Source organism: Macaca fascicularis, chromosome 3 (assembly GCF_037993035.2).
Source record: "Macaca fascicularis isolate 582-1 chromosome 3, T2T-MFA8v1.1".
In the NCBI taxonomy this organism is placed as follows: Eukaryota; Metazoa; Chordata; class Mammalia; order Primates; family Cercopithecidae; genus Macaca; species Macaca fascicularis.
Window position 1 is genome coordinate 170,417,896 of NC_088377.1, and position 16,064 is coordinate 170,433,959.

General features: G+C 39.7%; 1 protein-coding gene across 2 annotated transcripts in view; it reads right to left on the minus strand.

Moving 5' to 3' along the window:
* Positions 1-16,064, minus strand: part of TNPO3 (transportin 3) — a 100,355-nt gene that overhangs the window by 1,623 nt on the left and 82,668 nt on the right. The window contains exons 20-22 of one of the 2 annotated variants that reach the window (XM_005550732.5): positions 13,912-14,079; positions 11,105-11,217; positions 1,400-1,491 (exon numbers count right to left, since the gene is read on the minus strand). In XM_005550732.5, the coding sequence (XP_005550789.1) occupies positions 1,431-1,491; positions 11,105-11,217; positions 13,912-14,079 (342 nt within the window). In that variant the 3' untranslated portion in view covers positions 1,400-1,430. Of the gene's footprint in view, positions 1-1,399; positions 1,492-4,059; positions 4,192-11,104; positions 11,218-13,911; positions 14,080-16,064 lie in introns of those variants that run through there. The other variant, XM_065542540.2, reaches the window with a different exon arrangement.

The following is a 16,064-nucleotide window of genomic DNA, read 5'->3' on the forward strand; positions in this document are numbered from 1 at the left end:
AAGTGGAGTGGTTCAAAGTGAGGACTCTGGTACCAGAATATCTACATGTGAACTCTGGCTCCACCAATAACTGTCAGGCAAATTGTTAAACATTGTTGAACCTCAATTTCCTCATTTGTAAAGTAGGAAAAATAGTAACAAATCCAGAAAAGCAGATGAGGATTACCTAATACATCTAAAGCATTTAAAACAGTGCCCTGACACACAGTAAGAGCACAATAAAAGTTAACCACGAACACCGACAGCTGTCCATGAGCAACCTTATGAGGTGTATCAGTGTCAGCTAACCCAGACGCCATGCAAAATCTGGGGATCCCAAATGATATTATTACTCATTAAAACAATCAAAGTTGAGAAATGATTTCGGGTGTGGCAAGGCACTGCTGAATATCACCTTTACCTATGAATGCATTTATCACAGAAACTACCAGTGAGTGCTACACATTCATCAAGAATTGCCTCCTGGGAGAAGAAACTCGCCTTGAGACATCAAAGAGTGGGCTTAAAGGAGAGTTGGTTTTCTTCTCTCCGTCAAGAAATTGGCATCCAAATTCTACTACCCACTCCTTTCTGCTAAGCTTCTTGCTTTGCTTCAGAATCAGGAGATGGAAAGCACGTGGAGAAAAGTGCTCATCGGGAGCCATCTTTGGCTCCTCCTTTCCTGTAAAGGCCAAGCATCCCTAACCTGAATAGCCAAAGTTCTTCAACAGCTGACACTTTTTGAACGCTGATATGATCCTCAAGGGAATGCGCATTGATGCATTTTGGATTTTGGATTTTTGGATTAGGAATGCCCAACTGGTATGCATTCTGCAAATATTCCAAAATCCCAAAAAATCAAAAATCCGAAAAACACTTCTGAAAGTGTTTTTTCCTCCGAAATCCCAAGCATTTCAGATAAGGGCTATTCAGCTCGTACCTCCTGCCCTGGTCAAAACCAGGCACTTCAGCATTCAGGTCATAAAAGTGATAAGAATAAGCTCTCTGCTCATTACATCTGGAGGGTCAGTTTTAGGAGACTGGCAATACATATAACAGTCTACTTGAGGTTGCTTTTGCCAAAGTAGCCAGGTTAAAAATACTTGTTTGTTGCCATGTACACTTACCATCTTAGAAGTGTCTGTAAGGGGAAGGGGGAAGAAAATTTTTCAATGCACTTTGCAACAGTTACTTTTTTATGGAGGTAAAAATGGTCCCCCAAAGACACTGACTATTATCTGGCTGCCCAGGCCCAGGAAAATCTGGGCCCCGTATATTCCAGCTGTTCACCACAGTTAAACTGCTGAGTCCTTCCCTGACTCCAGCTATAAGACCGGTCCCTTGATAGGCATTAAAACCTATGCCCATTCCCAGGCATCCCCGACAGTCCGGAGAAAAGCTGGGAACTATGTATCCTCACCTGGGTGACAGGCACAGTGCAGGAGTGTGAGCTATCGAAACAACCTGGTGAAGTCTCGCAAGGCCCAGCAAACTTGCTTACATTCCTCAGCACTAGAAAAGAAAAGGTAGGTTGGTCCTTGACTGAGGAGAAAAGACAGAATATGCTGAAAAACCACCACAACATTGGGGCACACTGAGAACCGTCCCAACTCTGCTAGGAGCTCTCTCCATCGTTTCCTGAGCGACCCTGGCTTCAGATCTTTCTGTAATTCAGGGCAAAAATTAACTATTATATATGAGAAAAGTTATAAGCTTGGTGGTCTTCAAAGAGTGGACTCTAGACACAAACTGCCCGAGTTTGAATCTTGGCTCCATTGTGCCCTTCAACAAGTTACCAATCTTTGTCTCAGTTTCCTCATCTGTTAATATTATCTACTTCATAACACTGTTTAGAGGATTAAAATCATCCATATACAGAGTGCTTATGATAATAGAGCAGTGAACAAAATAGTATTCAATACATGTAGGCTGCTACAACAACACTTGGTTGCTAAGGCTCTCATAAGTTTCCTCATTCTCTTCCAAAGATAGATTTTGTTTACAAAGGCTGGTCTAGCAACTAAGTCTCCATCAGTCATTGATTTTCTAGTTGAACAGGCTGCTCAGGATTTCCTCCTGTGGGAGGAGGAGGGAGAGAGGAAAGAGTTAAAACATGTAGAAAGAGAGACGAAGCAGAAGATGCCTATGCGATATGAATAGCCCAATATTCATCCGACCCTGTTTTTTCAAAAGTCCCCCGACCTCCCTTTGTCCAAAACTGTCGCCAAGAAACCAGCTGATGCCAGGTTCATTCTACTGTATCTGTCTTCGTAACAGTTTTTGCTAAATGGACATGAGGCTAAGCTAAAGCAGTGGAAAAGGAAGCATCTCTTTTTTTGTTTTTGAGATGGAGTCTTGTTCTTGTCATCTAGGCTGCAGTGCAATGGCACGATCTCAGCTCACTGAAACTTTCGCCCCCCAGGTTCAAGCGATTCTCCTGCCTCAGCCTCCCCAGTAGCTGGGATCACAGATGCCCACCACCACACCCGGCTAATTTTTTATATTTTTAGTAGAGATGTGGTTCGCCATGTTGGCCAGGCTGGTCTCGAACTCCTGACCTTGTGATTCGCCCGCCTCGGCCTCCCAAAGTGCTGGGATTACAGGCATGAGCCACCGTGCCCAGCCAGGAAGCAATTCTTAATATGCTTGCCTGCCTGTGGCCCTCTCCCTGGCTCAACTAACTCAGATACCAGTGCCTACAGCCTAGGATTCAATGCAGATGAAAACACACTTTCCATCTCATAATGATTAAACACCAGGGGAGGGAGCTGCTCTAAGTGATCTAACAGAAAAGATGAAAATACAGCTATCCACTTAGGTTCCTACATCCAGATTTCCCTACCCATTATAAGTTCTGAAACATCATTAAGAACCTTGACTTAGACCCCATGACTTGATTCAACAGAACATTCTAGAAAGTTTCTTCTAGTCGCTCCATCCTAAAAATGTAATGAAAATAAGGCAGGTGGCCAGGCACAGTGGCTCATGCTTGTAATTCCAACACTTTGGGGCAACACAAGGAGACCCCATCTCTACAAATAATTTAAAACTTAGCTGGGTGTGGTGGTGCACACCTGTGGTCCTGGCTACTCACGAGGCTAAGGCAGAAGGATAACCTGAGCTGGGGAGGTTGAGGTTGCAGTGAGCCGTGATTGTGCCACTGCATTCCAGGCTGGGCAACAGAGTAAGACCCTGTCTCAGAAAAAAAGAAAAAAGAAAGAAAATGAGAAAGGTCTTTTGGCTTTATTGGAATTGCCATTACCTCTGTGGATTTAATAAGCTTCAATTAAAGTGTTACATTTCTTATTTTACTTCCAAATTAATATTGATTGTTAAGGAGGCAGCCAGGGTATGTGAGCCCATACCACTCATGCTCCCAATGTCAGGAAGGAGGAAGATTTGTAACCCAAGAGAAGTTGCTATGTGGTGTGTTATTACAAGGGACTAGGATAATAGAAACCCTGAAACTTAGGACAGTGCTGGAGACTGAGATTTTTTTGCTATCCTAATGTCTTACATGTTTTAAATTTTACCCTTCTTCAAGAGACTTCCGTTTTGTTTTGTTTTCAAAACAGATAGAAACAGGGTCTCACTGTGTTGCCCAGGCTGCTGGAACTTCTGGGCTCAAGCTATTGTCCTGCCTCAGCCTCCAAAAGTGCTGGGATTATAGGCGTGAGTCACTGTGCCCAGCAGAGACTTTGGAAGAGAAATAACTTCACAGCCTCCTTTGTGGTGCATGAGAGAAAGTATTGAAACCAAAATGCAAGTATGGGAGAACTGCAGTGAGATAGGATGAAATGAGGGACAGGCTACGTTGTCAACTTAGCTTCTGCCCCAATCCTATCTGCAAGTGCTTTGGTGTCAAACACTTCAGCCAAATGTTTAACTTAAGTGTCCTTGGTGGGCAGCCCAATGAAATGGATCAAAAAGCTCGAGGCCGGGCGCTGTGGCTCACACCTGTAATCGCAGCACTTCAGGAGGTCAAGGCGGGTAGATCACCTGAGGTCAGCAGTTTGAGACAAGCCTGGCCAACATGGTGAAACCCATCTCCACTAAAAATACAAAAATTAGCCGGACATGGTGGTGGGTACCTGTGATCCCAGCTACTCGGGAGGCTGAGGCCGGAGAATCGCTTGAACCAGGAGGCGGAGGTTGCAGTGAGCTGAGATCACACCACTGCACTTCAGCCTGGACGACAGAGCAAGACTCCATCTCAAAAAAAAAAAAGCTCCATGAATGTTAGAACTATAGTCATGTGCTACAGTGATGTTTTGGTCAACGATGGACTGCATATATGACAGTGGTCCTACGAGTATAATAGAGATGAACAACTGCATGTTGCATTACTCACATGCTTGTGATGATGCTGGTATAAAAAAACCTACTGCACTGCCAGTTGTATAAAACAATGCATACAATTATCTACAGTACACAATACTTGATCATAAACAACTATATTACTGGGTTATGTATTTACTATACTATATTTTTTATCATTAGAATGTATTCCTTCTACTTACAAAAAAAAAAAAAAACTGTAAAACAGCCTCAGGCAGGTCCTTCAGGAGGGATTCCAGAAGAAATTGTTATCCTAGGAGACGGCAGCCCCATGTGTGTTATTGCCCCTTGAAGACCTTCTAAGTGGGACAAGATGTAAAGGTGGAAGACAGTGATATTGATGATCCTGACCCTATGTAGGTCTAGGCTAATATGTGTTTGTGTCTTAGCTTTTAACAAAAAAGTTTAAAAGCTTTAAAAAATAAAAAATAAGAAAAAAGTAATTTTAAGAATAGAAAAAAGCTTATAAAGATACAAAGAAAAAAATTTTTTATGAGCTATACAATTTGTGTTTTAAGCTACGTGTTATTAAAGGAGTCCAAGAGTTTTTTTAAAAATTCAGTTTATAAAGTAAAAAAGTTACAGTAAGCAAGGGTTAATTTTTTATTATTATTTTTATTTTGAGACAGAGTCTCACTCTGTCGCCCAGGCTGGAGTGTGGTGGCACGATCTCGGCCCACTGCAACTTCTGCCTCCCAGGTTCAAGTGTTTCTCCAGCCTCAGCCTCCCGAGTAGCTGGGATTACAGGTGCCCACCACTAAGGCTGGCTAATCTTTAAAATTTTTAGGAGAGATGGGGTTTCACCATGTTGGCCAGGCTGGTCTCAAACTCCTGATCTCAAGTGATCTGTCTGTCTCGGCCTCCCAAAGTGCTGGGGTTACAGACATGAGCCACTGCGCCTGGCCAAGGGTTAATTTTTTATTGACGAAAAAATTTTTTTGTAAACTTAGTGTAGCCAAAGTATATAGTATCTATAAAAAGTCTACAGTAGTGTATGGTAATGTCCTAGGCCTTCTATTTACTCACCACTCACTCATTCACTCACCTAGAGCAACTTCCAGTCCTGCAAGTTCCATTCATGGTAAGTGCCCTCATACAGGCGTACCTTTTTTTTTTCTCTTTTATACTGTATTTTTACTGTACCTTTCCTATGTTTAGATATGTTTGGATACACGAATTCTTACCATTGTGTTACAATTGCCTACAGTATTCAGTACAGTAACCTGCTGTACAGGTTTGCAGCCTAGGAGCAATAGGCTACACTATATAGACCAGATGTCCGGTAGGCTATACCGTCTAGGTTTGTAGAAGTATATTCTATGATGTTTGCACAACAACTAAACCACCTAATGACACATTTCTTGGAACATATCCCCATCAGTAAGTAACACATGACTGTATTTTCTGTCTCAGTCCTTCTGACATTTGATATTTCTTAGCTTTTTATTTTATTTATTTACTTTTTCAACTGCCAGTATTTTTTAGATTCTATTTTCTGGCTTCTAGTCCCCAAGTTCCTATCTTTCCACCACATTTCTGAATTATGGTCGCTATTTTTCGAGCCCCATAAGATTACTAGGGGAGTGCTGAGAAATGAGATCCTTTTGATCCGATGACCTGGTAGGTAATAGAAAATAATGAAACTCTGGTGACTTGACTAGGGATTCAACCCCTTACTGGCCTCTAATTCCAGTATCAATGCTTCCCATGTTCAACATCTTTTGGCTTTGAAGCTCCCCAGGCAAGTGACAAGCAGTCACAGAATAAACACCAAGATAGAGAAATGGAAATGATGGCAGGGTTTCTTCTGGTCCCAATTGGTCTTAGTTAATGATGGGCTCATTTGGCATTTGGAAAGCAAGAATGTTATTTTAGAATGAAAAGTCCCAGCTTTCTTCAAGTTGACCAACTAAAAAAGCTAGGGAATTAATTACTAGTACCACGTGAAAAGCAGGCTTGGGCTTGCTGAAATGAAACTGAACCAGTTCACCCTCTCTGCCAGAATAGCAAACAAAGTAGCATGTTGAGGCAGGTGTTACAGGACCTTAAAATCAAAAGGGAGACTGAGTCATGAATGGGACAGAAAGTTCAAGGGCTTTCTGTCCTTTCTACTACAGGCAATCTAGAGGAAGAGAATTACTAAGAGGAGATGAGCAATCTCAAGTCCTTTCTCTAGCACCTCAACATTAGCTCTCACTTCTGTTCATTTCCCACCACTATGTTACATATGTTACAGCCTGCTATAGGAAGAGCTGCAAAACTTGTTTAGCAATGAAAGATCAGGTAGGTCAGGATGGTGGTGCACCTTATTTTCCCATATCACAGGACAAAGATCACAGATTTCTCCCCCCACAGCACTGCTTTACTTAGGTCTCTTTTCCTTGCCCCCAGAATTATCATAAATTAGGAAAGGATATCTATGACCTTGATTTCAGACTTAGCATATTATTTTATCTGTCATATATTAGTCCCACTGAGGGAATGAGGGCTTGACAGAGACTTATTCCAGAATGTGTGGGTGGCTGCCTTAGAGTCAACAGGAAACATGCCCCAGCTAGTCTTGCAAGTACATAATGACATTCTAGCAGTTTCTCCTCTGAGGAGAAGGGAGTTAACATTCACTGATCACATACTATGTACAAAATCTTCCTTAGATTTCCATTTGGTATCTCATAATAACCTTATGAGACTGGTAGTACTAACCCTATTTCACTTGATAAATAAACTGAAGATCAAAGTAATAGGGTATGTGGCAAGATTCAAACAAATATACTTGACTCCAAACCCCATCTTTGGAGGGCTTCCCCTAGGTTCCCATTTGCTTTAAGAAAATTAGAGCCAATACGATCCTTCCCTTATACTGTAACCAGCACTGAATGGAATAATGCAAAACAGAAGCAGAGAGAAGCAACTACTATACTTCTCTCCCCTCAGACAGCTTGTAGATAGAATACTACTTCTACTGAGAAGATTCACAGTAAAAGCAATCAAATAATTTTTAAGGTCACCCCAGTCAATATATATCTACCCAGTGGAGGGAAAATCCCCACTTCTGGCAAAATGTGTCATGAAGGGTCACATGCTGTTTTTCAGTCATGCATGTCACTTGATCTATGGCTAAAAGTGAGTTATTTCTGGGGCATACTGGGCTTACTACTTAAGCTACTTAGTAAACTATAAAATAATAGCATTCCATGGTTTGGGATTTTAACATTAACAACATTGTTGGAAACATTCCAGAAGATGAGAAAGTAAACTATTTTGGAAAGTGACATTAAGAAATCAATTCTGAGAAAAGACAACTAGCTCTTGTACCACTGCTTAAAGTTCATTTTCTTTCCCTTCTAAGTCTGATTTTACCCATAAAAGTGTAATTTATGCTCATAAAAAAGTGCACATAGTACAGAAAGTTATGAAATGAAAAGTAAAAGCCTCCCTCCCCTCCTAGTCTCACTTATATATCTTTCCAAAAACTTACTGTGCATAAAGTAGCCTCTATGTGTGTATAATTTATAATAAAACAGCTCTTTAAAGTACAAGTTGGTTAATTTACAATAGCATAAAAAAATACTTATGAAAAAATTTAACCAAGGAGGTGAAAAACTTATTCACTGAAAACTACAAAATGTAGCTGAAAGAAATTAAAGACACCAATAAATGGAACAACATACTGTATTTGTCGATTTGGAAATTTAATATTGTTAAGATTTTAATACTACTCCAAGCAATCTATAGATTCAATACAATCCCCATCAAAATCCCAACAATCTCTTGTACAGAAAAATCTACCCTAAAATTCATATGGAATTTCAAGGGTCCCCAAGTGGCAAAACAATCCTTTTTTTTTTTTTTAAATTTTTGAGACGGAGTCTCACTCTGTGGCCCAGGCTGGAGTGCAGTGGCCAATCTCGGCTCACTGCAAGCTCCACCTCCTAGGTTCACGCCATTCTCCTGCCTCAGCCTCCTGAGTAGCTGGGACTACAGGTGCCCACCACCACGTCCGGCTAATTTTTTGTATTTTTAGTAGAGACAGGGGTTTCACTGTGTTAGCCAGGATGGTCTCGATCTCCTGAACTTGTGATCTGCCCACCTCGGCCTCCCAAAGTGCTGGGATTACAGGCGTGAGCCACCGCGCCTTGCCGCCAAAACAATCTTTAAAGAGAACACTACAGGCCTCATATTCCTGATTCTAAAATTTATTACAAAGCCACAATAATCAAAACAGCATGGTACTGACATAAAGAAATACATCATAGACCAATGGAATAGAATAGGGAGTCCATTAATAAATTCTCCTGTATATGGTCAAATGATTTTCAACAAGGATGTCAGTGCAGAAAGCGCAGTCTTTTCAATAAATGGTGCTGGGAAAACTGGACATCCACAAGCAAAAGAAAGAGGCTGGACCCTTACCTAATACCACATATAAAAATTAACTCAAAAAGGATCAAAGACCTGACATAAGACCTAAAACTGTAAAACTCTTAGAAGAAAATCTAGGCGAAAAACTTCATGACATTAAATCTGGCAATGATTTCCTAGATATGACACCAAACAGACAACGAAACTAAAACAGATAAACTAGGCTATATCAAAATTAAAAACTTCTGTGCATCAAGGGACACAATCAACAGAATGAAAAGGCAACCTAAAGAATGGAAGAAAATGTTTGCAAATCATGTACCTGATAAGGAATTAATATCCCAAATATAAAAGGAACTCCTGCAACTCAACAACAAAAGAAACCCAATTTTTAAACAGGCAAAGCACTTGAACAGACATTTCTCCAAGAAGATAAACAAATGGCCAACAAGCATATGAAAAGATGCTCAACATCATTAACCATTATGGAAATGCAAATGAAAACCGCAATGAGATATCACTTCACACTTGGTGTGAAATGCTAAGACGGCTACTCTCAAAAAACCGAGAAAATAACAAGTGTTGGTGAGGATGTGGAGAAATTGGAACTTTGTGCACTGCTAGTGGGAATGTAAAATGGTGCAGCTGCTATGGAAAACAGTATGATGGTTCTTCAAAAAATTAAAAGAAGATTAAATAAAATCACCATATGATCCAGCAATTCCACCTCTGGGTATCCAAAAGAATTGAAAGCAGGGGCTGAAAGAGATATTTGTACACCTGGGTTTATAGGAGCCTTACTCACAACAGCTAAGAGGTAGAAGCAATCCAAATGGCCATCAACAGATGGAAGGATAAATAAAATGTGGTATACGCATACAATGGACTATTATTTAGCCTTTAAATGGAAGAAAATTCTGGCACACGCTACAACATAGATGAATCCTGAGGACATTATGCTAAGTGAGGTAAGCTAGCCACAAAAATACAAATCTGTATGATCTCACTTATATGAGGTATCTATAGTAGTCAGACTCAAACATTAAGTAGGAAGGTAATTGCCAGGAGATGGGGAGAGGGGAGAATGGAGAATTGTTGCTTAATGGGTATAGTTTCAGTTTTACAAGATGGAAAAGTTCTTGGTATTGGTAATGCAACAACATGAATATATACTTAACCCTACTGAACTATGCATTTATAAAAATGGTTAATACTGTAAATTTCATGTTATGTGTATTTTTATAACAATTAAAAAATTTTAAAATTATTTTAAAAGCTCAAGTTAGGTTATATAATACTGTTATTTTAACCTTTACAATTTATCTTGTATATTTTTCCATATTATCACGTATTTCTTCTTTCTGGTTCATCTTTGGGACTATTTACCAGTATAAGCACACTGTTAATTATTTAACTTTTCTCTATTGATGGGCAAGTAGAATATTTCCAGTTTTTTCACTATTACCAACCTTGCTATAACATTCCTTCTTTGACCTATATATCTTTCCACACTGTATGATTATAAGTTATTGCCTAAAATTTAGTCAAAACTCTAAAGACTCCAAATATAAAAAGAGTATCAGGGCAAGGGAACATGTAGCTATAAAATCCAACTTAAGTTGCTGTCACTAATATTAAGACCATAAGTCTCATAACCTTTGATTCGGTGATTAAATTTTAACGGAAAATATTCAAAAGAAGGAAAAGGTTCTATTTTTGACATTATCTGTAATACTAAAAAACGGAAAAATGATCTAAATGTCGACTAATAGAGGCATTATAAGGAAATCAAGTAACACCTTTATAGCTATAAAACAATAGGAAGACTATGTAACTGTATTAAAAATATTTTTATGTTCACAGTAAAAAAACACACCCACTTTACATTTTAGGCTGTAATCCAGAGATTGTAAGTGCCTCATGGGCCTAATGTATCCCAGGCAGATATTCTGTTTGGACTACACAACTTCTTTGAAATTAGAATTTGACTCTCTTTAGGCATGGTGAATATTCTCCAATTCACTGTCGTCTACATCACTTTCTAATGTTTTATAACCAATGCTTTGCCCTACTCAGGTACCTACATTCTTGACCCCCGAATGTAGATGAAAACTCAGAAGGACTTAGAAAAATATAGACAGATCTCCTGACGGGGAGTGAGCTGCTCAGTGCACTTTCCTTTGGGAGAAATAGTGCCTCCACTTACCGTTAAAAATCTTATACCAGTTAGCACATATGTTAAATATATGTACATACATACACAGCATGGTGATGTTTTCCCGCTAGATTGGCTTCCAATGCCAATTTGTGCAATTCAAGGTTAAACAGAATATAAATTGTCCATTTCCAAGGACACATAAGAAATAAAGATATGTTTCTTCCCACACCCCACACCTCCTTTTTAAGAACCCCCAGTATCACTCACCTAGTGACTTGCTTGTGGAAGTCTGTAAGTTGTTTGTGTGTCACTGTGACGGCTCCCACAGTTGTTTCCTTTGGCAAACCTTTTAAGGAATTTTCTAACCAACGACAAAAAGTCTGTATAGGGAAAAAGGGTAAGAGTTTTAAAAGGAAGCATGGCTTACTCACCTGAGACCCTATAGATACTAACAAAACCCCACAAATTTTCCTCAGTAGCATTTACTTCCCTACACTTGGGAGCAAGTAAAGGAATCAATAAAAGTGCTCTCATTAGCCCTTCAAACCCTTTGGGTTGATGGCAGTCTGAACATGCATGCCTAGACTTCCCTTCAAAGGGGCAGCAGGCATCATTTCAGAAAAGGACCTTCTACACCTTAGAAGTGAAGTTTCTTCTGGATGAGGCTATTGTTCTTTTCCTGTCATAACGTATATGACAAATTACATATGCATGCATGCAAACACGGACACAGACACGGACACGGACACATGGACACACACACACACACACTCGCTCTCTTTTTTGAGATAGGGTCTCGCTCTGTTGCCCAGGCTGGCGGGCAGTGCACTGCAGCTTTGACCTTCCAGGCTTAAGTGATCCTCCCACCTCAGCTTCCCAGGTAGCTCGGACTATGGAAGTCCATCAACATGCCTGGCTAATTAAAAATAATTTTTTTTAAGAGATGAGGAGTCTTTCTATATTGCCCAGACTGGTCTCAAACTTCTGGGCTCAAGAGATCCTCCCAAAGTGCTGGGACTACAGGTGTAAGCACTTGACCAATATACTTTTAAAATTAAACAGATTTCCAAAAACTCTTGAGCTTAAAGATCAAAAGCGATCCAAAGTAAAGGTTCAGATACCTGAAAGAGGAGGGGCAAAAAGCCACCATGTCAGAAAGTATACATATGAGTCCAGAACCTTAAGGATTTTAAGGCCATCTCTCTCAGAATAAGTCCTATCCATTCAGTTCCTTTGGGATATCTGCCTGCTCTTTGTGTTAAAAAACCTAACTCTTGTTGCTCATATCTGAGCATTCTCTTTATGCCCTTCCTATGCACAAGAATTGTCTCTACTCCCTTTACTTCCTTCCTTTCAAAAATAAAAATTCTAGAGACTTCCTCTGGGTTCTTATTTTCAGTTTAATTGTTGTCCTTTGGGTCAGCTCTAATATTTCTTCATCCCTTTCTTAAGTGGAATGTATACTTCAGTCAGTTTTGGGCTGTAAAATTACTCTTTTATATCTAATTTTTTTTACATTATATATTTTCCCATCATATTCATTTATGACCATAATAGGCCAGAGTGAAAGTATTATAAATGCTCAGGAAGTACTAAGCATTTCTTAATTATGGATACAAAACAGTTCCTTAATTCTTAAAAATACATAATAGTTGTTATATAGCAAACTTTTTTTTTTTTTTTTTTGAGACAGGGTCTTGCTATGCAGCTCAGACTAGAGTGCAGTGGCATGATCATAGCTCACTGCAGGCTGGAACTCCTGGGCTCAAGCAATCCTCCTGCCTCACCCTCCTGAGTAGCTGGGACTATAGATGTATGCCACCACACCCAACTAATTAAAAAGAAATTTTTATTTTTTGTAGGGATGGGGTCTAAGTTGCCCAGGCTGGTCTCCAACTCCTGGCGTCAAGTGATCCTCCTGCGTTGGTATCTCAAAGTATTGGAAGACAAGCGTGAACCACTGTGCCCAGCTGATATACAGTACACCCCATTGAGTACATGGCTACCTGGTTTCTATTCCTGTCCAAACTTCTCGTTCTCATTTTTTGTTGTTGTTGTTAGCACTTAACAATATGTTTACAATCAAGAATGTTTTTATAAAGTTAGATTTACATAAGTTTTCTGTTACTTGGGAACCAAGTGTATTTGTAAAAAAGTTTAAGCAGAGTATGAAGACTTTTTCCCTCAGGTCGACTTCTGAATTAAATTTGCTGATTCCTGGAGGTTCAAAAAGTACTTTTCTTTGGAAAAACAAATATGCTACCCTATCAGGTTGAAATGGAACATGTGTATTGAACCAGCGAGGAATAGGTACTATCTATTATATATTATTATTATCCATTTTATATTCTGCAGTTCCGTAAGACAGTTCACTTTAACTAGGTCCCATTGAGTACTTTCCTGAACTGCTTTTATAGTAATATTAAAAATTATAAATTCCATTTTAAAAACAATTTCAGGTTATATTATACTTTACCATTCTACTCAACTTTCACACAGTACACACAACCTGAGTTATGGTCATGTGGCCCAGTACTGAAATTACTTGGGCATTATCAGATAGCTTTAAAAAAACAACTCCATCCTTAGGTGGGTGATAAAGGATCTGGTTCAAAGAAATCCAGAGGGGAAATATATACAACTGTACATTGTGGGTTACTTTCACAATTATGTGCTTCCAAATGTTCTGGTTAGATGTATCACCAAGAAATAATATAGTGCTATAGAATAAGTCTCAAAGGATTAAATACTTCCTGAGTAATATGCAACTAATAAAACTGACATTTGGACATCTCTCACAAGTGAACAAATTTCACACTGGAAAGTCACACGACTGAATTCAATGCTTGATACTTACTTCTGGTAATATAGCCCCTATGATAGTGACATAGAAACATGCTTTAAATAACTCAATATAAATTACTGACCTTTACGGGCCTCTTCATCTACCAATCTAACTTGGCAATATGTCTAAATTTGGTTCCATGGACAGTAAACAGGGCTAGTTGCAAAATTAGGGTTGGTCTTAAGGAACCAAAGCCTGTGAGATAAATTCCTTATGAAAACAATCTTACCGGTCTGTCAACCTGCATGATCTCCCAGAGCACTTCAGCCACATCTGGTAGGGTATAGGGGGGGAGGCAAAAGCAGCAGGTGTGCAGCAGCTGGCTGACAAGCTGCTGTCCAAGCTGGTTCATCACCTGTCCAATCAGTTCTTTCCGTAATTCAAAGTCTTCTTCATGCTGTATGTAGGAAAGCAGGAACATCAGATAAATTCTAGTCTCAATTTCCCAAAGACCAAGCACTCCTTCCTCTTTAGCAATTTCTCTTTAATAGGTCGGAGGGTGTGTATGTCTGTGTGTGCGGGTGTGTGTGTGTGTGTATGCAGGTGTGTATAAAGTAACAGCTGGATTCACAAAGTCCAGAAAATGTTTTGTCTTTGGAAAGAAAATGAAGGAGTTCATTAGTATCCAGGGAATGAACATGGGTTTCAACAGAGATTAATGCTTAGATTTTTCATGATTTGAAGGCAGAAAACATGGTTAATAATTAAAGTTAGCAATTTAAAAAATTTTTTTCTCATCTTCTATGTGATGGTATTAATTTTTCTTTAATGTGAAAAATAACTTGTGTTCCTATTTCCTTTTTAAAAAATCAAGTCAGCCTGGCACGGCAGCACACACCACAGTCCCAGCCACTCCAAAGGCTTAGGGGAACAGCTTAAACCCAGGTGTTCTGGGCTGGAGCATGCTATACCAATTGGGTGCCTGTGCTAAGCTCAGCATCAATGTGGTGACCTCCTAGGAGTGGGAAACCACTCCTGGGTTGCCTAAAGAGGGAGGGGTGAACAGCCCAAGTCAGAAACAGAGTGGGTCAAAATTCCATTCTGATCTGCAGTGGGATCTCACCTGTGAATGGCCACTAGTCTGGGTAACACAGCCAGACCCCCACGTTACAACAAAACAAAACAAAACCAACTGAAATAAGAATTGAAGACATCTATCAGAGATCTAATTTTTTCTATCAAAAAAACCCTTATTTTTTTTCTCCTTGTGGTCTTTAATTTTTTTTTTTTTTCTTTTCTGAGACAGAGTCTTGCTCTGTCGCCCAGGCTAGAGTGCGGTGGCCCAATCTCGGGTAACTGAAACCTCCATCCCCTGGGTTCAAGCAATTCTCCTGCCTCAGCCTCCCTAGTAGCTGGGATTACAGGCATCCACTACCATGGTTGGCTAATTTTTGTACTTTTAGTAGAGACAGGGTTTCACCATGTTGGCCAGGCTGGTCTTGAACTCCTGACCTCAAGTGATCTGCCCGCCTTGGCCTCCCAAAATGCTGGGATTACAGGCGTGAGCCACTGCGCCCAACCCTTCTTGTGGTCTTTAAAAACACATATATTTCTAATATCTTGAGAAAAATATTTTTTAAATTGCCTTTCCCTTCTAGTTATTTTCTTCTCTCTTTTACTGCCAAACTTCTTAAATGAATAGCCTGAATAGAATGCAGAAGTAAATACATACTTCTTCACTGCTCTCCCCTGTCTACAATTCTACTCCACTTCTAATCAAACCTAACTTCAAAACTCCTGTGAACCACATTACTGCTCCCACTGCTTAGTTGTCTACTAACAAACTTAGCACTATTCTGACGTGCTCTGATCTTGATTTAGAGGCAGTATGACTATCTGCCTCTCTAATCCATCACAATTCTACCTCTATTTCATGGCTCCATTTAAATCCCTCCCTTTCCAGAAAGTTATTCCAACTCTTTTTGGTCTAGAGCTTTCCCTCGTCTGACCTCATACCAATCAATGACTTTTATCACTCATCTGACAATCAAATATTGGAGGCCAAGGTGGGAGGATCACTTGAGGCCAGGGGTTCAAGACCAACCTGGGCAACATGGTGAAACCCCATCTCTATAAAAAATATAAAAACTAGCCAGCATGGTGTTGGATGCCTGTAGTCCTGGCTACTCAGTAGGCTGAGGATCCCTTGAGATTCACATCACTGTACTCCAGCCTAGGTGACAGAGCAAGACCCTATTTCAAAAACAAATGAAAAACACCAAATATTGGCTTCTTGTTGTTACTTAACTCTTTAAACTTGTTTCTCTCTTCAACTAGACACCAAATGGTTTAGAAGCATGAACAGTTTTAGACTGCTTTATATAGCCTAAAGCACCCAGCACAAGTGTCTTAGTTGATATTTTGACTAGTGAATGATCCACT